The following is a 26413-nucleotide window of genomic DNA, read 5'->3' as shown; positions in this document are numbered from 1 at the left end:
GACAGCGGGGCTGAAGGTGGAGTGGGCACACTGGCAGAGGGAGGGTCGCCCACTCAGCTGACATGTACCAAGGCCCCACTGTGGACCAGGCTTCCCCGGCGGCTCAGTGCTGAAGAGCTGGCCTGCAGTGCAGGAGGCTTGCAGGACACACAGGTTCCATGGCTGGATCGGGAAGATCCCCGCGAGGAGGAAGTGGCAAGCCACATTAATATTCTTGCCTGGGAAGTCCCAAGGACAGAGGAGCCTGGCAGGCTACAGTCCATGGGGTCGCAAAGAGTCGGGCAGGACTGACCGACTGAACAACAACTGTGTCAGCACCATGAGTGACCTCCGTGGGCTGATGGCGGCTCTGGATCCTGTGTGTATGTGTGTGTGTACACTTAGACACTCAGTTGTGTCCAGCTCTTTTGCAACCTCATGAACTGTAGCCCACCAGGCTCCTCTGTCCATGGAATTTCCTAGGCAAGAATACTGGCGTGGGTTGCCAGGTCCTTCTCCAAGGGATCCCGACCCAGGGGTTGAACCCGAGTCTCCTGGGTTGGCAGGGGGTGGTCCTTACTGCTGAGCCACCTGGAAGCCCCTGCAGTGTCTGTGCCCCAGTCCTAATCCTACTGGTTCTGACGACCCCTCTGCAGCCCCCAGGCCCAGCCTCAAGCCGTCTTCCAAGTGTCCTCCTCCTCCGCCCACCCCTGCCCTCTCAGCCCGTCTGGGGAGCAGAGTTCAGTGGGCAGATACTCAGCTCTAGTGAGCACAGAGCCCTGAACCGGGACCAGGAGAGCAGAGAGCTTCCTGCAGGGCCATCCTGCTGTCAGCGGTCTGGACCCAGGAACCCTCTTCCCCTCCTCTCCTTCCCTCCACCCACTCGTCCAGCCCTGGTTCCAACAGCAGCCTGTGTGAAGACCCCGAGCTCCCCGGCCCAGCCTGCACTGCTGCCTGAAGCGCTCGACCTGTTTTTCTGGGTGCACAAGGAGATGGGGAGCCTGGCAGTGAAGAGCCCAGAGCCCCCCAGAGTCAGATGGGCCTGGTTTCAAAGCCTGGCTCGGCCCATCACTCTGGGACGTGGTTCTAGGGGAGTCCTGCCTGGGAGATGCCCCGGGACCCTGCCCACGCCCCTTGGCGCTCAGCGGGACCCCACAGGCACGGCACCACCCAGAGGAGGGTCCTCCCTGCACAGAGGAAGCCTGAACCAACAGGAACTTGAGGCGGTGGGTAAACACCCAGGTCGCCTCACCCTAGGGTGAGACAAGACGACGGACGCCCCGGGGTCCCGACAATACCCGGCCGCAGCACCTGCTCACTAAGGCCCTGGGTTGCCTCCTGTCTGCCCGGACTGACTCTGTGCTCCTGCTGTTGCTGTCTGGCACCACCTCCATGGCAAACCACCCCTCACATCCTTGCCCCAAGGTCTGCTTCTGGGCAATCCCTACCCAAATACCATGTGTCCTACATCAAATCTGCCCTCGGTCACAGACAGTGACACGGCCCTGGAGATGCTGGGCATGCAGGCTCAGCAAGGGTCGGATGTCTGCCTGGGGTTATCCATCCACCCAGAGGTAGGGGCTGCAGACCCCCGCAGAGGACTTAACGAGACCCACTCGGGGCACAGGACAGGGCCAGACCCTCCCTGCCACACACCCAGTATCCAGCCCCGCCGGTAACAAGGGCAGATGGAAAGCTGGGGTGGCCACGGGGCACAGAGCAAATAACAAGTGCAAAGCTAGAGGTTCAGCTCACGGGATGCTGAATTGAGACCTCAGGATGGATTTACCACGAGGCCGAGAACGAACGCAAGTGACGTCTGCGCCCATGAAGCACCTGCAGCCTCTCTGCGAGGCCTTCGACAGAACCCACTTACGTGGCACGGTTTGCTGGTTCCCAGTCAGAGATGCTGAGTCAGACGACTCAGAGGAAAGAAGGAGTCTGTTTCTGCACACCCCCCCCCTCCTTGGAGATGCTGAAAGGACCCAGCGCTGGAGCACAGATTCCTGTACTAACATTTCCCTTTAGGTCACACCGGGGAAAGGCCCGGGCGCAGGTAACAGAGAGCATGGGCTGATCGTAAACGCCACCCCACATTCTCCCTGAGCCCCGGGTGTCTACACAGGTGCAGCAGGAAGACCTCTAACCTCGCTCCCCGCAGCCGAGCCATGGACGTCCCACACGCCTGCCGTGACCATCCCATCTCTTGGCAGGGCAAGCCCTCACAGTTTATAGAAATCATTGATTGGAGTGGGTGAATGGTAGTTAAGGTGTGTTCACCCAACAAACAGATATTCTTCTTATAATAAGAAAATATATTTGTAGAGAGGCGTTTATATCCCAGATAAGGAATGGGAGAGACAAGCCAGAAACCTCCTCGATCTGGGTTTTAAAATCGGCACTTGTTGAGTTCGTGCCTGGGGCGAGGAGGGGAGTGAACCTGTATGGCCGGGCTGGGGGTCGGCAGGCGGAGTCTCTAGTTTCTGCTGTCTCCCTCCCGATAGCCAGCAGAAGCCCCGTCACGCCTCCCTGGCTCAGGCGAGATCAGGACGGTAGCCCCAAGTCTGCCACCATCGCAGAACTCAGAGGTCCTAGATCCCTGGGACCACTAACCACCCCGGGGTCCTGGGCGCGGCCTGCACACCTCCTCCTGGTGGTCTGCCCCGCTCAACAAGAGTTCCAATTCCCTTCACGGCAACCGGTATTTCTGTACCGCTGTCTCGTGTCAGCGGGTGGTGGGAGGAGAAGAGCTGGGAGGGCTCAGTTCACCCTCTAGAGTGCTTTGCAGACATGAACTCATCCATCTGCACAATGTGCTTAGGGAGACGCTGACACGGCCCTGCAGGAGGCCTGGATCGCAGAGCAATTAGGAGGTCCGGCCCCGGCTCGCGGAAGGACCCGCATCAACATCGGGCGCAGGAGGCCCCGATGCTCGGCACAGGGGACCGGATGAGGCAAGCGAGACATCCGGCTCCGCATCCTTGTGCGATTCTCGAGGCAGCTGGGCGCCTGCCAGACACTCGACACGGGAAAGACCAGACAGCCAGGCGCACGGGATCGCTCACCCCCCCAGCGCCCAATACAGGGGTAGCGATCCATGCAACAAGACACAGAGGCCACCCAGCGACTTCTCCAGGCGCCCTGGAGTCTCGCTGCCCACCCCTGGATGGGATGGTGCCATCTGGAAATCTCACCGCTGCTGGTCCAGTGGGCCTGCTCCCCGCTGCACGTCCGGTGTAAGCCCGGGGCCGGAGGGAACAGGCCAGATGGCTCTTCCAAGATGCAAGACTGCGCCCAGCCGCCGGCAGGGCGACGGGACAGAGGAGGAGCCGCAGGGACAGTCCTCCTGGTTGGCACGAGGGGTACTGCAAAGGGGGGCGGTCATCAGCAGACAGAGCCAGGGACGCAGAAGTGGGAGGGGGAGGGGGACGCCCCTGGCTCTTCCTGCCTCGTTTCATCGCCATCTCCGACTTTAAATGGAATTGCGCGTGTTACAGAATCCCCCCGCAAACCCATCTCAATCGGTGGCAAGGTGATCTGGTTCTCCGGTTGGACGGCAAGGCCCTGCAGCCATCACCGGCGCCCTTGCCTGACGTCTAAGGGGTTCCGTGCCCCGACCCCGCCACGTGTCAAGAAGACGGAGCGACAGAAGTGGAGGAGATGCTCGGACTCTGTTCCCGGTAAGTTTGCGTAAAAGCAGACTCTGAACCAACCCGGTGAGGTGACCAACCGGAGCCCCCGCGCGGTCCACTGGCAGCCAGACGGCCTACTCACCAACGTCGGTCTCCTTGTGGTTCTTGATGTACTCGGCCAGCTCGAAGTTGCCGGCGATGATCGCCACCTGCCAGGAGAGGAAATCGCGTTAGAGGACACACGGCACATCCTGACGGCCAAAGAGCGAAAGTCCAATCAGAGCCTCTTTTGAAAAAGTAAGGGATACTCCCCCCTTCCAGGTTTCCTGAGATACAGTCAACACACAGCACTAAGCTGAAGGTGTGCGGCCTGATGACTTGACTTGGATGTTATTTTGTGAAACGATGACCACGGTGAGTTTAGTTAACGTCCATCACCTCATACGGCTACACACACAGCTTCTTCCCTACGACTTCCCTGGGGGCCCAGTGGCTGAGGCTCTGCGCTTCCAGTGCAGGGGGATGGGGTTCAATCCCTGGCCGGGGAACTAGATCCCACGTGCTGCAACTAGAAAGGGTCCTGCGTGTCACAAGGAAGATCAAAGAACCGCGTGCTACAGCTCAGACCCAGCGCAGCCAAGTAAGTGATCTTCCTTCAAAGGCGAACAATTTATCCTGAAGATTTTCTTTAAAAAAAAAAAAGAACAAGCGTTTTTTCCCCTTGTGATGAGAACTGGAAGGATCTGCTCTTACCAACTTTCAAGTGGACCGCGTGGCTGAATGCGACATCCTCTGGGCTAGTTTGCCTGATAACTGGAAGTCCAAATCTGGACCATCTTCACCGATTTCCCAGCCCCCGCCCCAGGAGCCACACAGAGCCTGATCTTTTTCTGAGATTGTTTAGACACCACAGCAAAGTGAGAGCAGGCAGTGTTTGTCTGACTCCAGGCAGCCTGGGCCCTCAAGGCCTGCACGGTGCACCAGGCACAGTGTGGACCGGTCGGAGCTGTTCGAACAGCAGCCACCACACCCAGCAGCCTGACCAGAGGCACCTCCTCCCGCTTGGCCCCCTTCTCCGGGGCCCTGGCCATTCTTCCACCACGAGGCCATCATTCCACGAGAATCTACCTGAGACAGTCCTCTGCCCAGGAGGCCACGGAGGGGGCAGGTCAAGGGACTGAGCCTGGAAACCCCCCAGACGGCGAGCTGCGTTCCCACCAGTCCTGACCGGTCCCAACATGCTCCCTGGAGGTGGGGGGCGGCCATCCATTCCTCTGATTGGTCCCCATAGCTAGAGAGACAGGGAATCTCAAAAAGCACTCACAGCTCTTCACTGAGTTTCAGTGAAGCAGAAAAAACTCCACCTATGCAGAGCATAAACCAGCACCTACAGGCAAGGGTCCAGCTCAAGCCATATAGACACAGTGACTAAAGCAAAGAAGCCACGTGGTCCATGATGCACTGAGGCAGCCAGGCAGGCAAAGACAAAGGCCCTGGGGCCCCCGGGGAGACCTGATACAGAGCTCATGTGGGCAGGGCTCTCCACACCCCAGTGGGGTGCCCTGGGCCCAGGGGGGCAGCCATCCCCACTCTCAAATGAGCCAGGTGTTCAGACACCAGCCTGCAGACACACACGTCAACCGGCAGTCTACTGGCAACCATAATGTGGGTGGGCCTTCCCTGATCCTTTGGAGGCCTTCAAAGCAAAAGCTGAGATTTGCTGGAGGAGAAATTCCGCCTCGAGGCTGCACCACCAGCTCCTGCCTGAGTTCCCAGCCTGCTCTTCCGACTGCAGACTTGCCAGCCCCCACAGTCTTGGGAGCCAAATTCCTGCAAGAAATTTCTTAAACATACGTGTCTCCATCCTGCTAGCTCTGCTTCCCTGGAGAAACCTGCTTTACACGGCTCCCTGTGGGGGCCGGGGGGCTGCGGTGCCACAGAGCCCAGACCTCTGTCTTTGGAAGCGACACTGACTTCGACTCTTGGGCATCACCTAACGCTTGGTGTCCTGCAAGGATGCCACTGACTGTAACAGCCTGGAGACAAATTCAGCCTCCTCCCTGGTCTGCTAACATCAGGGGAGCCACAGCAGCCCCTGTCTGCACCAGGCGGGGGTCCGAGGGGTGGACAGCAAAGGCCATTTCAGCGACAGGCCCTGTGAGGCCTCCCTGGGGGCTCAGATGGTAAAGAATCTGCCTGAAATGTGGGAGACCAGAGTTCGACCCCTGGCTCAGGAAGATCCCCTGGAGAAGGGAATGGCAACCCACTCCAGTATTCTTGCCTGGAGAATCCCATGGACAGAGGAGTCTGGTGGGCTACAGTCCATGGGGTCACAAAGAGTTGGACACGACTGAGCAACTCTCTCTCTCTCTCTCACACACACACACAGGTTCTGCAGACACAGAAGCAGGTTTAGAAGCACCTGGTGAACGGAACTTCATCAGCCTCCTGAAGGTGACCGTCCATCTGAGATGCAGGCCTCAGACGGTGGATCCTTGAAACAGAGCAGGGGGACTTCCCTGCTGGTCCAGTGGTTAAGACTTCACCTTCTAATGTAGGGGATACGGGTTTGACCCCTGGTTGGGCAGCTAAGATCCCACGTGCCTCTCGGCCAAAAAAAATCCAAAATGTTTAAAACAGAAACAAAATTGTAACAAATTCAATAAAGACTTTAAAAATGGTCCACATCAACAAAAAAAAAAAAAAAAAAAGGAAAGCAAGAAAGAAACACAACAGTGACAGAGGACAGGAACCTAAGCAGGAGGTCCACAGAGGCCCTGAGAAGCCAGTGACCTGGTCTGTTACCATTTATGACATGAACCTAAAAGGAAGGGTCTACAGGGTGACCCATGACATGTAACCCAATGTCATTTAGGGGACAACTGGTCAGAGTCATTCCTTGTTGGAATTGCCTGGAGGTCTAGTGGGTAGGACTCCACGCTTTCCTTGCAAAGGCCTGGGTTCAATCCCTGGTCAGGAAACTAGGACCCCACAAGCTGCACAGCGCAGTTTAAAAAAAAAAAAAAAAAAGGCATCATTCCTTGTCTTCCAGCCAAACTCTCAAAGGTAAAATTCCCTCCCACCCATCAGGATGGCTACTATCAAGAGACAGAAAATAACAAGTGTTGGCAAGGATGTGGAGAAATTGGAAGGTTTGTGTATTGAGGGTGGGGATGTAAAATGGCACAGCTGCTGTGGAAAACAGTGTTGAATTTCCTCAAAAAAATTCCTGCAGAAACAGGATCCAGCGGCTCTGCTTCTGGGGATTTGTACCCAGGGGATCTGAAAGCAGCAATAAAGGTTAATTCTTCATGTCAACATGACTGGGCCACAGACGGCCTAGACATTTGGCCAGAAGTCACCCTGGGCGTTTCTGGATGAGATTAGCATCTGAATCAGTAGACTGAGTAAAGCAGATTGCCCTCCCAGCGTCGGTGGGCCTCATCTAATCAGCTGATGACGTGCCTAGAACAGGAAAGTCAAGTAAGAGGAGACTGCTGCCCACCTGTGAGTTGGGACATCTGTCTTTTCCAGCCTTCAGTCTCAGAGCAACATCAGCTTTTCTTGGGTTCTGAGCCTGCTGGCTTTTGGATTGGCACTTACACCATTGGCAATGTTGGACCTCCAGTTCACTACAACCTCAGATCTTGGCCTCCTTGGCCCCATAACAAATCTGTGTGTGTGTGTGTGTGTATGTGTGCGTGTGTGTGTGAGACGTGTGTACTCTGAGTGGCGTCCTGCTGTAACCCCACTGCAGCTGGAACCCGGCTGAAGGAGAAGCCGCTTTTGTTCTCATCACTGGCGAAACCATCATCTCCTGGGCTCTGCAGCCAGGATGTGGAGGAAACCCATGCCCCCCCACCCTGAATGAAGCTTCCTCCTCTCGCCAAAACCAAACATGCCTCCTGACACAGAGAGCCATTCATAGTCGCTCTGAGAGCGTGGCACGTCCCCGCCAAAACTGGAAAGCAGCCCTGTGCGACAGCGACGGAGACTGCGGTCTCAGGCTGCCCCCTTCTTTGGTCTTCCTTCCAGACGACCACGTCCCCTGCTTCAGACTCCTATGGCAAATCAGGAGGTAGCCAACACCCAGAGACCCAGGAGCCTGGGAAGGTGTCGGAATTCTGAGCATCCTGCAAGCATGTGGGGAGGGAAGTGGGTCCCAGGCTGAGGGGGTCAGAGGTCACAAACTCCACCGGACCAACTCCAAGGGGGTGTCCATCATCTCTAGGCTGAAGCCCGGAGCCCGACAGGCAGTGGGCAATTGTGCAGATTCCAGACCATAGCCCCTAGGCCTCGGCAAATCCCAGGGGTCCAGGAGCCTTTGCAAACTGATGTGTTACCCTGGGGCTCAGGGACCCCACACCAACCTTGATGGGCTGCCTGGAGGGAGTGCCTGGTGGGCAGTGGAGGCGAGCGGCATTAGTACCACCAGCAGGTCTGTCTCCAGGGGCTTCAGGCTGGGCCCCAAGCCAGAGGAAGCAGCCGGGGCCCTGCCAAGGCTGCCACACGGGCAGCACCATGCTGGTGACCCAACAGCCTCTCCAGGCTAAAGGGGGACCCCAAGTACTCCTGGGAGACCTGCCCAGGCGAGGCCTCGCCTTTGCTGGACCCCCGAGGCTGGGGATGAAACGACCTCCTCGTCTGCTAGCCCGGGAATGAAGGGTGTGCCCTGGGCAGTGGGCAGCCTTCACATGGGCAGCATGGTACCGTAGTCATGACCACAGCCTCCCCATGGTGGACCCCTCCAGAATGGAGACCTCGGACAAGGCACACCACCTCCTCTGTAACTGGGGATCATCGAAAGCCTAGCCCTTCCGTGGCGCCTGGAGGATTAAAATCGTTTATACCGATAAACGGTGTACAACAGAGCCTGACATTCCACAAAGGAAACCCAGGCCTGGCGGAGCTTCTCAGATGAAGTCTCCCAAACACATAAGCAGGGACTGACACCCGTCTCACCCAAATCCCTCCAGGGGATGAGCAGGGAGAACTCTCCAACCCCAAGGATGAGGCCAACACGACCCCAGTCCCAGGGCTCCACAGGGGTGGGGGTCCTCTCCCCGCAGAGGTTGGCATCCTGACCAAACAACAGCAAATCAATGCAGTGAATGAATGAAAGTCACTCAGTCGTGTCCGACTCTTTGCAACCCCATGGACTATACAGTCCATGGAATTCTCCAAGCCAGGATACTGGAGTGGGTAGCTTTTCCCTTCTCCAGGAGACCTTCCCAACTCAGGGACTGAACCCAGGTCTCTGCACTGCAGGTGGGCTCTTTACCAGCTGAGCCACCAGGGAAGCCCAAGAATACTGGAGTGGGTAGTTTATCCCTTCTCCAGCGGATCTTCCCGACACGAATTAAACTGGGGTCTCCTGCATTGCAGGTGGATTCTTTGCCCACTGAGCTACTGGGGAAGCCCATAAATCAATGCAGGGATCTGTCCAAAGAAGAGGCCCTCACCGCTGTGCAGGCTTCTTACGGGAATAAAGGCGCCATCCCGGGAATCCACCGCATTAAAAGAAAAGGGGGACATCTACAGGGTCACCTTTGGAAAAAGCACTTATTTCCGTTTTTTACATTATTTATTCAATTAATAAATTAGTTAATTAATCCAGTGGCGCTGGATCTTGGTTGCAGCCTGCAGGATCTGGTGCCCTGACCCGGGACTGAACCCAGGCCCCCTGCGCTGGGAGCACGGAATCTCTACCAATGGATCATCAAGGAAGCGCTTCTACAGAATCCCCTGGATGGCTGCAGCAACGGTTACCAATTTATCGAGAAGCATTTGATGAAACTTAATTAATGAAAAAAACTTAACAGACTAGGAATAAAAGGGAATTCAACCTGCCATCATCGAGTCAATGAAGAACTCCCTGGCTAAGAAGCCTCGGGGAAGCAAAGCGGTGCAGGGCTCCAAGAACCTCCAATGTGGGCTTCTGTGCCTTAAGTGGGGGTCCAGGTGGGCCGGCAGGTGTGGTGGCCTCACCACGTGCCTTGGCCTCGACCTCGGCTCACGTGTTTGCTTCCACCAGCCCACCCAGCCTCAGTAGAGCCGACCAGCTCCCTTCCACGGGGGCCTCAGGACAGTGTTCTGTGTGGGCAAAATCTAAAGCCGTGAAGCCTCCAGAGGGCAGGCTCTGGAACGTCAGTCTCCAGCATGGCTTCCAGAATGTTCTACGGGTCAAAGCATAAAACCAGAGTCTAGGCGTGAGGGGAAATACACTCCTCCTCTCTGTGGGTGGGGCTGCACGGCGCTGTAGGTGTGTTCCACAATCTCCTAAAATTCCACTTTGCACTGTCGTCTTGAGAGTCCCTTGAACATTAAGGAGATCAAACCTGTCAATCCTAAAGGAAATCAATCCTGAATATTCACTGGAAGGACTGATATTGAAACTGAAGCTCCAATACTTTGGCCACCTGATGCAAAGAGCCAGCTCATTGGAAAAGACCCTGACACTGGGAAAGACTGAAGGCAGGAGAAAAGGGGGCGACAGAGGATGAGATGGTTTGATGGCATCACCGACTCAACAGACATGAGTTTGAGCAAAGTCCAGAAGATAGTGGAGGACAGTGGCGCCCAGTGTGCAGCAGTCCATATGGTCAGAAAGAGTCAGACATGATTTAGTGACTGAACCACGACAACTTCTGCCCAGTGACCACAGCATGGGTACCTTCCCCGGTCCCACGGGGTGGTCTGGCTTGTCCTTTTGCACCGGAGACCAGGTGGAAGTCCCCAAGGCCACATAGCCATTCAGGATCTGCTTCGGGGCTCCAGAGGCTACACTCCCAGGTGCTGCACACCGAGCTGGCAGGTTAAAGCTGTTTGGAACCAGGGCCCTGGCATCTGTGAGTTATCACCCAGGGAGGCTGAGGACCAGCAGCAGAACGGCCCCCCTCACAAGGGAGCTGCTGAGCCCCAAGGTTGGTGCTGAGAATTCACATTTATGGGGAAAAACCCATCTTCAACATTCAGAAGTCTGTAGCTTAACAGTCAACAGGGGAGGTGGGACAATGATCCAACTGGTCTCCCTTGATTTTAGCTTCTCAGCTGCCAGCTGTGGCAACGCTGAAGTAGGGAGAAACCTGCCAGGCTCCATCTGGGGGGGGGGACTGCAACTGCGACCCCAACTCCTCCGATGCAGAAGAGACCCTCGATACAGGATTATCCAGTCTTCAGCTGTATAAAATATTCATGCTCGTCCAGGGAAAACGAGACTTGAAAGGCATCTGAAGAGGGGTGTCAAAGTCTACCATGCACACAAATTCCTTCCTAGGGACCCAGCGCATCGTCCCAGACGGATCTGCCAATATAATGCAAATTCCTTCTTTGAAGCAGCAGTGGCTGTGGAGGGTGCCGTCTGCTCCCAGGAATCTCGATAAAAAGCAAACAGTTCTTCAATGTTTGAAAGAAGAAAAAACAAAAAACCTGCAAGAGAGCGGCTCCCATTGGGACCAGCAGGAAGGAAAGATATGAACTCACTGGGTGTGTGTGTTTTCCTATTTGGGCCCTCGGTCCCTGACTCATGGGGCAGAATGAATGACACCACTGTCTGGTGGGAATCTGAGATCTGGGGGGTTACAGATATTCCAAGATTGGCCTCTACCACGCTGTAATAAAGATGTCCACAGTGACCAAGCTAATATAACAGCAATGAAATCGGCTCACGTTGATTCAACACACACACTCGCCTGAGCATCTGAATGCAGGATCTTATTTAATCTTCATATCTGGGAAGGAGGGCTGCTGTGTCTTCTATTTCCCAGCTGAAGGGACAGATTCTAAGAGCTCCAGGAAGTCAGACATGTACCTGTCATGAAGATGGACCTCATCGTCTGACCCCAAAGACTTGGGAGTGTAGCCCAGTGGCCCGTACACAGCCTCGAATGGCTTTCATCTCAGAAAATTCTCCTGCACCAGGGCTTGGCCAACTCACTTGAAATACCCTCTCACTTGAAAAGAGGTCCAGGAGAGATGAATAATGAGATTTGATTCAGAAGCAGAAACCCAGCACCATTTCCCACAGATCGGCAACCACAGAAACGATCGACAGTTGAGGCCACCAGACACCAGTGAGGGAATCAGCTCGGCCATCACAGCGAAGCCCCACAGACGGGGCAGCGAGAGCAACAGGCGTTCATGTCTCCAGGCCTGGAGGCTGGAACCCCAGACCCAGGTGGGGCAGGGCTGGTCCCTCCTGAGGCCTCCCTCCTGGGTGTGTAGACCGCCATCTCCTGCCCGTGTCCTCACAGGGTCCCTCTAGGTGTGTCTGAGTCCTGACCTCCTCTTATAAGGACACAGGTCTCATAGGAGTCCCAGGTTGCGCTAGTGGTAAAGAAGCCACCTGCCAGTGCAGGAGATGTAAGAGAAATGGGTTGAATCCCTGGGTCTAGAAGACCCCTAGGAGGAGAAAATGGCAACCCACTCCGGTATTCTTGCCTGGAAAATCCCATGGACAGAGGAGCCTGGCGGGCTATATCATCCATGGGGTTGTAAAGAGTTGGACAGAACTGAAGCAGCTTAACACTGCAAACACTCATAAGATTAGTGACCACACTAGTGACCTCATTTTACCTGAATCACCCCTTTAAAGACCCAGCTCCTAATACAGCCACATCCTGAGGTCCTGGGGGTTAGGACGCCCACACGGGTATCTGGGGAAGGGGACACAGCTCAGCCCGTAAGGCCTTGCTTAACTAGCACACACAGGGATAGTCTCTACCTTCCACCCGGACACGTACGCTCCCCCGGCAAATGCCTGGATTGGGCGTGTCAGCAGCACACACGGCTGGAGAATCCCCTCCACATGGCTTATGTTTAGGAGGCAGATGGCGGGGCTGCGGGTGACTGCCAGGGATGAAATGCAGGAGCAGAAACTGCGTCCTCTTACCTTTACACAGAGCCATTGTCTCCCCCGCGCCCAAAATTACCGTAAGAAAATTCTCAAACACATCTAAGAAGCTGAAGGAATCCAGCAAAGAGAATCTGTACGCCGTGTAACACAGCTAGGTTACACGATGGTTTCCGTGTTGCTTGGTGTGGCGAGTGTACCCACAAGTGTGTGCACACATGTTTTTCTGGCTAACTCACTGTGACGCTTCTCCTTCCAAACGATCCCAGCACCTTCACAGACAAAGGACCTCCTCCTACACGCACGGTCACGATCAGAAAATCGGCATTCATTTCAGATCATCCTCTTGTGACCACTCCATACCCAGAGTTCCCCAAGGGCCTCTTTCCCCACAATTTTCAAATTGTTTTCATTTAGGTCGGCATGCATATAGCAAAATGCTCAGAAGGTACGTATACAATTTGATGAATGCATGGGGGTTCTCAGGTGGCGCTAGTGGTAAAGAATCTGCCTGCCAGTGCAGGAGACACGAGATATGGGTTCAGTCTCGGGTTGGGAACATCCCCTGGAGGAGGAAATGACAACCCACTCCAGTACTCTTGCCTGGGAAATCCCATGGACAGAGAAGCCCAGCGGGCTACAGTCCATGGGGTCGCAAAGAGTTGCACGTGACTGAGTGATTGAGTGTGCGTGCACACACATACACATGCGCACACACACACACAGACACACACACACACACACACACACAATCACCACTCCCGTCAAGGAATAAAGCATTCTAGATGGACCTGGAGATTAGCACACTAAGTGAGGTAAGTCAGAGAAAAACAAGTATCATATGGTATTGCTTATACACGCAATCTAAAAAATGATACAAATGAACTTATTAATAAAACAGAAAACAGATTCACAGACAAAGAGGACAAACTATGGCTACGGAAGAGGAAAAGGGGGGAGGGATAAATCGGGAGTCCGGGATTAACACACACACACGACTGTGTGTAAAATAGGTACGCAATAAGGATCTCCTGGACAGCACAGGGAACTCAGCTCAACACTCTGTGATAGCCTACAGGAAAGGAATCTGGAAAAGAATGGATGGAAGCACTGGTATATGAGTCACCTTGCAGTTCACCCAAAACTAACACAACACTGTAAGTCAACTAGATTCCAACATAAAATAAAAGTTAGATTCAAAAAGAAACGGAGCATTTCCTTCACCCCTTTCTGGCCAATTCCTCCCTCTCCCTCACCAACCGGGAAAACAGGAGACCACACATCGCTCACGCCTGCGTGACGGGCGCCACACGCGAGAACACACGCGCCACCTACTGTGTGCTCTGCACTTTCTGTTCTGTGCTTAGCATACCGCGCACGAGCATCACTCAGCCCGCTGGGTACCACAGCTTTGGTTCTCTTGGTTCACAGCCTCCCGAGGAGGGTGATGGCTGGGGACGGGGGCGGTACAGCTCTGGCTTCACAAGAAACTGCCTTCCTTCCAAAGTCAGGGTGCTGTTCTGTGCCCTTATCAGCATCATACGAGAGCTCTGCTTACCCCACGTTTCCACCAACACTTGATCTGCCTCTTGAGAAACTTGTATGCAGGTCAGGAAGCAACAGTTAGAACTGGACATGGAATAACAGACTGGTTCCAAATAGGAAAAGGAGTACGTCAAGGCTGTATATTGTCACCCTGCTTATTTAACTTCTATGCAGAGTACATCATGAGAAACGCTGGACTGGAAGAAACACAAGCTGGAATCAAGATTGCTGGGAGAAATATCAATAACCTCAGATATGCAGATGACACCACCCTGATGGCAGAAAGTGAAGAAGAACTAAAGAGCCTCTTGATGAAAGTGAAAGAAGAGAGTGAAAAACTTGGCTTAAAGCTCAACATTCAGAAAACTAAGATCATGACATCCGGTCCCATCACTTCATGGGAAGTAGATGGGGAAACAGTGGAAACAGTGGCTGACTTTATTTTTGGGGGGCTCCAAAATCACTGCAGATGGTGATTGCAGCCATGAAATGAAAAGACGCTTACTCCTTGGAAGAAAAGTTATGACCAACCTAGACAGCATATTAAAAAGCAGAGACATTACTTTGCCAACAAAGGTCCATCTAGTCAAGGCTGTGGTTTTTCCTGTGGTCACGTATGGATGTGAGAGTTGGACTGTGAAGAAGGCTGAGCGCCGAAGAATTGATGCTTTTGAACTGTGGTGTTGGAGAAGACTCTTGAGAGTCCCTTGGACTGCAAGGAGATCCAACCAGTCCATCCTAAAAGAGATCAGTCCTGGGTGTTCATCGGAAGGACTGATGCTGAAGCTGAAGCTGAATCTCCAATACTTTGGCCACCTGATGCGGACAGCTGACTCATTTGAAAAGACTCTGATGCTGGGAAAGATTGGGGGCAGGAGGAGAAGGGGATGACAGAGGATAAGATGGTTGGATGGCATCACAGACTCGATGGACATGGGTTTGGGTGGACTCCGGGAGCTGGTGGTCGACAGGGAGCCCTGGCGTGCTGCAGTTCATGGGGTCGCGAAGAGCTGGACACGACTGGGCGACTGAAGTGAACTGAACTGAGTAAGATACTCTCTAGGGGCATCCCTCTGCTACAAATGGCGCTGTTTCGTTGTTTACGGCTGGGCAGTAAATACGGCGCAAAAGGACGTACGTATGAAATGGAAGCAGAGCGCAGAGCTGTGGTTGCCGAGGGGGAGGGGGTGGAGGAGGGACGCCTAGGGTGGGGCCAGCAGACGCAAACCACTCTGTGAAGGACGGACAAACGCCAAGGTCCTACCGCACAGCACGGGAGGCCACGGCAAACATCCTGTGATGAGCCATAACGGGAAAGAAAACACACATACGACGGAATGTCGCGTCTGACTGTACTGCACGGCAGAGACTGGCGCGACACTGCAAATCAACTGTACTGCAAGAGAAGTGAAAAGAGCTTCCCATTTCCCCAGAAGTTTGCACAGATGATGATTCCAAGACTCAGACCAAGAACTGAAAAACTCAACCTCACTTAAGCCGCTGCTAATAAAACTGTCCGTGCAGCTTCCACGGGGCCAGGGGGTGTGAAGAAAAAAGAAAAGCCATGGCTATTTCCGCAGAGACATCACTTCTTACCCCCAACTCCAGTAACAAGAGAGAGGACAGCGGTAGCAGGATCAGCTTATGAAGGTGGCGATAAGACTTCGGAGTTGACCTCGTATACACACACAGCATGTTTCATTTCATTCAGGGATGTGAAGAAAGTTTAACAAATTAAATTATAAAAGCGAAAAATCATGCTTCTGTGGTAACAGAAGGTTGTGAGGGAAGTGAGCTGCTTTGGTCTTCAGGAGAAATTTCACTGGCTCACCTTCTATAAGAAACAGCCCAAGAAACATGTTCACTGAAACTGCTCTCACGGGTCACACGGGGGAAAGACTCTGAACTCTGAACTGAAGTGCTCCCGTCGAAGCCTGAAGGTCTTCGGTGGAACCAGCCCCGTGTCTTCAGCTCCCCAGCGGCTGTGGTCTCATCACACATCTTCAAAGGCAAGTTCCAGGCTCAGACCACGGGCTTGCCCCACCTCTTCAGCGGGGAAATGAAAAAGGAAGCAAAACCTTCACATCTTCTCTTCCCCTCCCTCCAGCTCCTCCCAGCGTGTTTACAGATACATTCAGCCTAGGTCACGTCCTTTAGACAAGAAAGCCATCAACTGGCAATGAATCCCCCTGCTTCAGAACAAACATTACATAAAGGGCGCTTTCTTCCCGCTTTTCTTACACGCACCCTACATGACAGCTCCTATTATTAAAACGTGGACCACTCAGGGGAGGATACACTGAATACCCAGAGGATTCTACCTGCTAAATGCATGGGATGGATGTGAATTAAATCCAACACGATTAGATGACAGAAAATTGCATTTAAATACCTTTAGGAATAAAACAAGACAGCAATGAAACATGAGACGTTGACTGCATTAGGAAAAATCTGGGGGTGGTGGCTTCAGTTCTTTGTAAACAGCAGGTAAAGTCTGGAAGGAAGAAAAACACAGAGGACGCAGCCAGAAGGGAGGAAAAGGGGAAAGATGGCAAAGAAGAAAGGGGCGGTTTTCCTAAAGGAAGCCTTGTTTCAAACCACTAAACAGAGAAGCTAAGGACTCAGATGTTCCCACACTGAGGTCTGGGGTCTAAAAGAGATGATTCTGTGTTTGGATGTTGGCGCATTTTAAGACTTGCCCCAGAACTCACACTGAACTATAACCCCTAAGGGTCTTCTGCTGGGAAAAAAAGAACTGGACACACTTGGGGCCCTGCCGTACCTTCTGGCTGGCCCAGTCAGAGCAGCCCTTTCCCCTCTCAACACACCGCTTGGTTTCACTGTACCAGCATTTAAGTCACAGGTCCCCAGCTTCTGGGATCAGATGCCTGATGATGTGAGGTGGAGCTGATATAGCCACAATAGGAACAAAGTGTGCAATGAATGTGATGTGCTGGCAGCACCCCAAGCTACCCCCATGCCCCGCCGGTCTGGGGAGAAACTGTCTTCCACGCAACTGGTCCCTGGTGCCAGAAAGCCTGGGGACCACTGATAAGTGTTCAGGTGATGCTCACTGTGCTTCTTTAGGGAAAGCAGCTGACATCAGGAAGCCAGATGCATCCTGATGATGACGTCAGATGATGCTAGAGCGGCCACGTGAGGGTTTTGTTGCTGTTGTCCAGTCACTCAGTCATGTTTGACTCTTCACGACCCCGTGGACTGCAGCAGGCCAGGCTTCCCTGTCCTTCACCATCTCCTGGAGCTTGCTCAGATTCATGTCCACTGAGTTGGTGATGCCATCCAACCATCTCATCTTCTGTCGTCCCCTTCTCCTCCTGCCTTCAATCTTTCCCAGCATCAGGGTCTTTTCCAATGAGTCGGCTCTTCGCATCAGGTGGCCAAAGGATTGGAGCTTCAGCTGCAGCATCAGTCCTTCCATTGAGTATTTAGGGTCGATTTCCTTTAGGATTGATAGACATGGTTTGATCTCCTTGCAGTCCAAGGGACTCTCAAGAGTCTTCTCCAGCACCACACTTCTAAAGCAAAGAGTTTATTGCTTTTCAATTATGTGATTTAGCATATTTACATGGGTGCAGCTGCCCTGGAGAAGGAACTGGCAACCCCCTCCAGTATTCTTGCCTGGAGAATCCCATGGACAGAGGAGCCTGGGGAGCCGCAGTGCACGGGGTTGCAAAGAGTCGAACAGGACTGAGCAGCTAACACACACACACGTGCCACCGACAGAGGGAGCCCTGGCCGTGAAGGGTTAACGTCGGGAGCCCCGCTCGCCTTCCCGCATGACCTCCAAGACCATTTGGGGGCCTGGAGATGCTCAGGCACCTGTCGGCCTCAGCAGCTTGGCTCACATAGGGCCACCTGAACAAAGTCATGCTCAGCATCAACAGTAGTTCTCCCTGACTTTCTGGGTCTCTCTTTTGGGCAGAGCCCACCAGCTACCAGGGGAGTTGGTAGCTCCCCAGGGCAGGGCTGGAGGAAAATCTCCCCAGCTGCCCATCTGAGGCCCAAGAAAACCCAGAGTGAGACCGAAAACTCTGAGCTGGCATCAAATGGCCCCTCCAAATAACTGGCTTGCAAGCAAATGTGAAAGGATGAGTCTACAAAAGGGAAGAAAACTTGGTCACTGAAAGCATTCAGATAGGGCTTCCCTGGTGGCTCAGCGACCAAGGACCCTCCTGCAGTGCAGGAGAAGTGGGAGACACAGAATCGACCCCCAGGTCGGGAAGATGCCCTGGAGAAGGAAATGGCAACCCACTCCACTATTCTCGCCTGGAGAATGCCACGGACAGAGGAGCCTGGCGGCTACAGTCCCGGGGGTCGCAAAGAGTCGGACACGACTGAGCAACTGAACAGCAAAGCATTCGGGAAGCCTCGAGATCAGAGCGCCGCCCACTCGTGAAAGAGCCTTTATCTGCTGCGATCTGAGCACTGGCCTCTGTCTCCTCCGTCTCTGCGACGTGCCACAGGGTCAGCTGGCTTCTGCACACCATCGGCTCAAGCTCACCGGTGCCTCTGGGTGGGGTCCAGGCACTGCTCCTTGCATTACAAGACCACCCTTGGTCCGGGTACTACGCGCCAAAATCCGAACGCCTTCTTTTAAACGTAGACCTCGGTCCTTGGAGACACTTCTGCTGCCCCTGGGACTCTCATCTCAGATGAACACAGCTGCTGTTCCCATATCTGCCCGCACGTGTTAGCAGACTGTACCCCCTCCCCCCGCAGAAATAAAATCCCTTAGCAACGACGGTGCCGCACATTTTAATTCTTCGGTTATGATTCACAGTGCCGTCTATGGACAGATAATGAGACAATGATCCGAGAATAGCTCTGAGGCATTTGCTCAGCGGAGCTGCAGCCCACCTATGGGGAGGCCCGGGTCCACGGAGGGCACTGCACCCGGCGGGATGGAACAGAGGGTCCGGGGTACTGAGCCCATCTCTGTGAGCCGTCCTCAGATCCTGAGAGCACCCTCGCGGGGCCTCGGGAGGCTGGGAAGGAGGGAGACCCATGGAGGCTTCCCCCACCCGGGGCTGCCACCCTGCCTGCCCGCCTGCCGGGGTGAAGGGGGTCCATAAGGAAGGAGCCCAGCTCGGGGTGAAAGGGAGGTTGTAAACTCAAGGTCGTGCTGCAAAGCCTTGTGGACTACTTGACTAATCACCCTGGAGCAAATCACGACTTTCTAAAAAATAAACTCCATCCTCTTTCTTGTACCCTTTTATTTCAGAACACACACCTGGACCACAGACACCTGTGTCACGCACCTGTCCACTGGGCCTCCCTGCACACCCTCTGCCAGGCACCACGGCCCTTCTTCTCCGGAAGTGATACGTCCAGGGAGGTCTGTGTGGTGCAGAAATACTTTCTGCAGAAAAGGAAGAACTAAAGGAGATGTCACCCCATCCGCGGTCTGCCCGAAGGCATTGTAAGGTGAGCAGGGAGCGTTCCTGTGAATCTTACAGGACAAATCTCCTCCACCGCCCACCGCTCCCCGGGCAGAGGGCAGACAGGGGTTGACACGCTCTGGTCCCCTGGGACCTTTCCAGCTGGGTGTCATCCTCACAGGCGCTGTTCTGGGAAAGGCTGGAGGATGTGAGAGCAACCGAGAAGGGCCAGGGTGGGAGTCGGAATAGAAGCGCCCACCCACGCCTCCTCTGCTGACCTGTCACGTGGTCAGACTGGATGGAGGCACACACATCCTCGGGGCTTCTGAACGCAGGGCTGGCAGAGACCAGGGATGCTCAATCCTGCGTCGGCCGCACACACACACCCCACTGCCCCGTCCCTCCCCCCACACAACAAGCTGCAGAAGTGGTTTCCAGAATTCTAATGGAGCCTGAGTCACCGGCAGGAGGACCAGGATATAATTATCCACGTGTGTCATTCACACGGCAAGGGTCTCCCCACCCTCTGCGGCCTGCACACCACTCAGCCTCTCCCTGCGGTCCACGCGGAGGACTGAGGAAGCGTCTGCCCCTCCTCTCCGCCTGCACACGTGCACGTCTGGGACGGTAGCCTGGGGAGAGGTGAGCCGGGACCAGACGGGTCCAGGGAGAAACGGGGGCCCACCGGTGGCGCCGGGGGGCCAAGCGTCTGCCTCAACAATGGGGCTTCGCTTCTAAGCCCCCATGGTTCCCGAGGTCTGGGGCAAGGGGTGTGTGTGTGTGTGTGTGTGTGGTGTCTGTGTGCATATGCATGTAAATGTATGTGTGTATATATGTGTGTGGCATGTGTGGTGTCTGTGTAAGTGTGTGTGTGTGTGTGTGTGAGGTCTATGTGCATATGCATGTAAATGTATGCATGTATATATGTGTGTGTGTGTGTGTGGTGTCTGTGTAAGTGTGTGTGTGTGTGTGGTGTCTGTGTGCATATGCATGTAAATGTATGTGTGTATATATGTGCGTGTGTGTGTGTGGTGTCTGTGTAAGTGTGTGTGTGTGTGTGTGGGGTCTATGTGCATATGCATGTAAATGTATGTGTGTATATATGTGTGTGTGGTGTGTGTGTACATCTGTGTATGTGTATTTGGGTGTATTGTGTATTTGGGTGCGCATGTGTGGGATGCGTGTGTGCAGCGTGTGCATGGTGTATATGGGTACATGTGTATATGTTTATGTGTGGGCTTCCCTGTTAGCTCAGCTGGTAAAGAATCCACCTGCAATGTAGGAGACCCTGGTTCAATTCCTGTGTGGGGAAGAGCCGCTGGAGAAGGGATAGGCTACCCACTCCAGTATTCCTGGGTTTCCCTGGTGGCTCAGCTGGTAAAGAATCTACCCACAATGAGGAGACCTGGGTTCCATACCTGGGTTGGGAAGATCCCCTGGAGAAGGGAACGGCTACCCACTCCAGTATTCTGGCCTGGAGAATTCCATGGATTGTATAGTCCATGGGGTTGCAAAGAGTCAGACACAACTGATTGCCTTTCACTTGCTTATGCATATGTGAGCATCTATATGTGTGTGTATGTGTGTAGGGGTTGTGTGTACGTGAGGGGGTATACATGTGTATGTGTGTACTTGTGAGTGTGTGTAGGTATCTGTGCATGCCTGTGGCGGTGGGGGGCTCAGGACACCTGGCCAGCATGTTGGGCTGCTTTGCTTCTTTTTTTTTTTTAGTATTTTTTTTCAATTTAAATTTATTTATTTTAATTGGAGGCTAATTACTTTACAATATTGTATTGGTTTTGCCATACATCAACATGAATCTGCCACGGGTGTACACGTGTTCCCCATCCTGAACCCCTCTCCCACCTCCCTCCCCGTACCATCCCTCTGGGTCACCCCAGTGCACCAGCCCCGAGCATCCTGTATCCTGCATCGAACCTAGACTGGCGATTTGTTTCTTATATGATATTACATGTTTCAATGCCTGCTCTACTTCGTTTTTGTGGAAGCGGGAAGCAGGGTGACAGGGGAAAGTGAGCGGGCAAGGCAGGTGGAGGGAGCTGGTCCCGCGCGGGCCTCAGACAGCTCAGCAGTCCCGCCCGCTGCAAAGGTCGCACCTGGTGAGCCCTGGAAGCTGTCAGGCCAGCCCACACTTTAAATTGCTTCGCTGTGAGAGCCAGCAAAGAAAAGCAGGTGCTGGAACACGGGCGCCCACCCACTTCCACCAACGAGAGCCAAGCTGCCAGGAGGAATCTGCCTCCAGCCACACTGCTGGTGGGGGAGAAGCATCAGGCAGGAAGGTGGCGGGGCGCCCCCGACGGGGCTCCTGCACCAGCTCTGAGGACACAAGTCAGACGGCTCTTGATGAATCGTCACAGCTTTCCTCTCTCCATGGGGAGGAGCCGGCGGTGCCAAGTTCACTGACACAGCTGCGTCCTAGAGCCAGCAGGCCGCCAACCACTCCTAGCTCACCATCCACGCCAGGTACAGCCTGGGAGGCTCGGAAGCGGAAGAGCAATCAGGGGAAAGTGCCAAAGACCACGTGGGGATTTTAAAACATTCATCACGAGCAAGCAGCTACAGCTTGGTAACTGACAGTTTCCGAAGCCATGGAAACTCGGCTCCGCGGCCACGTAGGGGAAGGCCCTGCTTCTAGTTCCAAGGTGCAGTCGGTGTGCTGCGGGACTTGGCCTAGGTCAGTTAACCTCTCTGAGCCTCGGTTTCCTCATCTGTAAACAGGAGGCATATCAGAGCCTACCTCACAGGTATCTTCTCAATTAAAATGCAACAGTGTTTGCAGACTATTGGCTGCACCATCTAACATACACGTGCTCCATAAATGGTAGGCACTTAATAATTATCAGTTTAAAAATCACTTGCTGTAAACAATGAAGGATAAGTTTTCAAAAATTATTACCTAAGGGGAAGAAACAGAATAGAAATGATGAATTTCTTTGCACTGACCTTGTTTTATAGATTTGATATGAAAATTTTACATAGTCATTAAAAAGTTAAAACTTTAAAAAACAATCGTTAAAGAATAAAAACAAAGGAACCTATATGCAAAGCATATGCAAATAGAGATTAAACACGGTAACGTTACTGCACATCCCCAATGAGAGCTACTCTGATAAAAAAACCAGACTGCAAATGAAAATCTTAAACCACGTGAGCATGATATCGTTGGTGGAAGTGTTGGCATAATGACCAGGAGAATTCTGTGTACCTGGTGGAAGAAACCAGGATAAGAGTGATGTGACTGATAAAACTTGCAGTTTTTGGTGTGGCTTAAGGAGACACAGATGGAGGTTCAAGGAGATTAAGTATAAACTTGTCCTGTATTAGGATCAGTAACAGTAGGAAGACCGTGATGTATCTTTAAATACATGACCTTTATAATAAGGCCATGATAATAATACTGTAATACGACAATATAGTAATACTCATAATCTTTAAAATAAGACCCCACCGCAGGACTTCCTTGGTGGTCCAGAGGTTAAGAATCTGCCTTCCAGTGAAGGGGGTCTGGGTTCAGTCCCTGGTTGTGGAGTTAAGATCCCACACACCTCGCCTCCAAAACAAGCGAAACATAAAACAGAAGCAATGTTTTAACAAATTCAGTAAAGACTTTAAAAATGGTCCACATCAAAAAAATTCTAATATTAAAATTTAAAAACCCCCTCCTGGTACTTAGAACGTGGCTTCTAACACCCATGTGCCATAAAAGGAATGAGGCATCCCAGAAAAATGGCTGATGTCAGGTCTGAGACAAGAAATTTACTAGAGGAGCATGAAACATCTGGTCACACCAGAAAATAAGGACGCCATCAAGAACTATGAGGTCAGGTCAAAAGGACTCAGAAAATAATCTGAATAAGGCTCCACTGAGCACAGACAGGTTATGGTGACGTCACTAGCATCAGACGCACGATCCTGCCAAGAAGAACAGAAGAAAAGAAACAAACGCGACACAACGGACATCTCTGGGGAGCATCAGGGAGCTGCAGAAGCGAGAGGCCAGGGTGCAGGGTTCTGAGAGGGGGCAGGCCCTGCCGGGTGCGGAGAAACCAGCCAAGGCTTCAGCCATCGAGGAAGGCTGTCCGACTGGCAAAACGGCAGACCCGAAGCACCAAAGTCTGGCTGGGAAGGGAGGGGTGGGGAACTGAGAGACGGTCAACTGCCGTCTTTTCAAGATGTTTAGCAAACTCTGAGCCTGAGGGGCACAGAGAGCTAAAAATCTATGAATGAGAACTGGAGGGCACAACTCGCCAGGACCGTGACACGGAGGCACCCAGGCTCTTGGTTGGGCCATCTTAGGGCTCAGCCGAGGGCACCTTCAGAGGAAAAGGGGTGTCCGAGGAGGACGAATGCTTGGAGAACTGCAACCCAGCCTCGACTCAGACCAGTCTCCAGACAGATGAAGGTGAGAAGCCCACAGAGCCCCCACCCTGCACAAGAGAGGATAATCCTCTCTGCAAGAAAACATGTCCCCTGCAGTCCCTACAGTTCTGTAAATATATGCAAGAACTATGCTCTATACACAAGCACCAGTCATTCCCAGAGACAGGACCAACGCTGGAAAACAAAGGGAAAAAACAGTCAATGGAAACAGACCCAGGGTGGTCCAGGCATTAGCTGCTGCTGTTGCTAAGTCGCTTCAGTCGTGTCGACTCTGTGCGGCCCCTTGAAACAATTAATATCTTCCAGGAAATAAAGGAAAAAATAGAAAAAAAAAATACCTGAAAAGATGGGAGAATTTTGCCAGATAATTGAAATGCACCAAAAAAAAAGAGTCAACTGTGAACTCCAGACCTGAAAATGCAGTATCTCTAATTAAGAACCTACAAGGCGGACTTAGAATCAGATCACACCCAGAAGATGGAGAAAGAGATTGGAATACAGGTCAAAAGAAAATGCACAAACGATAGCACAGAGATAAGGAAGAATGGAATACTCGAGAAGGAGGTCTGTAACTCGTGGAAAGCTCCGACACTTGTGGGATCAGATACCAAGGAGAGAGGAGAGAAAAGGGGCAAAGTGTCACTTATCATGAAGCCTGAACTGACGAAACACGCAAACCCAAAGACTCAAAGCGCTGCGTGAATCTCAACCAAAATAAACACGGGGAAAACTACAACTAGACCCACAGGAGCTCAGAACCAGGGACAAAGAGGAAGCTTCTGAAGTAGCCAGAGCAAATGACCATCGCCTACGATGGGGCCGGCAGAATTCTTCTCAGAATTAGCACTGACGGAAAACAGTGGCCAGGGTGGAACCCACACCTAACAAAGGTTTCCTCCAGGAAGGAGGCAGACTCAAACTGTGTTCAGAAAACTCAGAGCAGAGAGTCTATCTCTCTGCTTGAAATAAAATAGGGACTGAAATAAAAATCAATGAAATAGCATGAAATAAAAAAGGGACTCCTTTTAGCAAAAGGAGAATGCTGCCACAAGAAACCCTGAGCCTCAGGGAAGAATGAAAAAGGAGCAAATGGGAAATAAATGAGCAAGGAATAAACCGCCCTCAAAGGCATGGGTGGAAAACTTCCAAACGTGTCCCCAGGGCTGAGAGACAACAAGGAGAAAGCTGACTCGGTGACATAAAAAATAAACACAATTGAAAAAAAAACTTTGAAGGGACTTCTCAGGTGGTCCACTGGTTAAGACGCCACACCTCCAATGCAGGGGCACAGGTTCCATCCTGAGTCTGGGAACTAAGATCCCACATGCCACACGGAGCAGCTCTCCTCAATTTTTTTAAAATTTAAAAACATTTAAAAAAATAAAGCAAACAAAACATAGCATAATTTTCTGAGCTTAAAGAAAAAGACAAGGAAAGCCAAAGGAAAATAGTAACTTGAAGAATCCTATAACCTTTGATTGGCAGGAGGCACAATACTCATTACATGATTATAAACCTAACAAAGAGGCTTAAACCCAAACCCCAAAACAGGCACAGCTCGGTGGGGAATCGCCATACCAAAGAGTCAGTGGGTGCCAAATGGGTGGTAAGAACCATTCAAGGGGGAAGAAAAAAGTCTGCACTGTGTGGTGGGAGGGGCTGATGAGAGATGAGGGTGGGGTGTGTGTTTGGCGGAACAGGACGTGACAGCTGGGAACGTGATCCCCACACTGCTGCCTGCCTGGACCCTCAGCTTTCACTCGTACTCCCGAGCACCGGCATCCTTTTATGTGAACTCCGACAAGCTCAGTCAGCAGCCCCTCTCTTCCACCCTTTGACATCCAGCCTTGAGAAGCCAGACTCGTCCATCACCACCCAGTGCCGGGTGCAGGAAGCCCTGCCTGCGCCCGGTTGGGGCAGGAGGCGTGAAGCTGGCCGACTACCCACCAGCTCTCGCGTGCTGCTGCGAAACGCTGGTTTTCAGATGTGCAAGGGTCAGGGTCCCTCCCACTTCCCCTCTGGGAAAAGGGCCTGGCTGAGGGGCTCAGGTTCTTGGCTGAAGCATTTTCCATCCATCATCTGCTTCTGTGGGCAGCCACGCCAGAAAGTTTCATCCAAGCAGATGTCACCATAGACGGCTCATGATTCTCAAAGACCACCTTGAGATTCCGGTCTGAGAACGTTGCGTCAGCCTCTCTTTCACGTTCTTTCTTTCCTTCCTTGAGCACTCCCCACCCCATGCACACAGGCAGGCTGCAGTCTTCTTGGAAAAATGGCACTTCTCCCAAGCAACTCTAGGATTGGCTTCTGTCCACCCCCAAACTCAACACTCTGGGGACATGGTGTTCTCTATAGAGTTGTCCATCTCTAGCCATTGCCCACTCCCAGTTCTACAAGGTCAACCGAACCCTCCCGCCCACCGCCATTCAGCCCCCGAGGAGGGCAGAATCTTGGCAACTGGAATTTTACACCCTTGCCCACTCCAGGCTGTTCTCCTAGGCTTCCCTCCACCAGTGGGTAAGGAAGCCAGCGAAGCCAGCTACGAGATGATGGTCCACAGACCAGAGGGAAGGCGTGTGGGGCTTCACGGTGGGGCCACTATACCT

General features: G+C 52.9%; 1 protein-coding gene across 1 annotated transcript in view; it reads right to left on the bottom strand.

The window, feature by feature from the left end:
- Positions 1-26413, bottom strand: part of SHANK2 (SH3 and multiple ankyrin repeat domains 2) — a 466522-nt gene that overhangs the window by 343572 nt on the left and 96537 nt on the right. Inside the window, exon 10 of the mRNA XM_068976951.1 lies at positions 3754-3820. Coding sequence (XP_068833052.1) covers positions 3754-3820 — 67 coding nt within the window. The remainder of the gene's footprint in view (positions 1-3753; positions 3821-26413) is intronic.

Source organism: Capricornis sumatraensis, chromosome 8 (assembly GCF_032405125.1).
Source record: "Capricornis sumatraensis isolate serow.1 chromosome 8, serow.2, whole genome shotgun sequence".
NCBI classification, from domain to species: domain Eukaryota; kingdom Metazoa; phylum Chordata; class Mammalia; order Artiodactyla; family Bovidae; genus Capricornis; species Capricornis sumatraensis.
The sequence above is the reverse complement of the archived record's forward strand: the minus strand, read 5'-3'. Positions and strand labels throughout refer to the sequence as shown.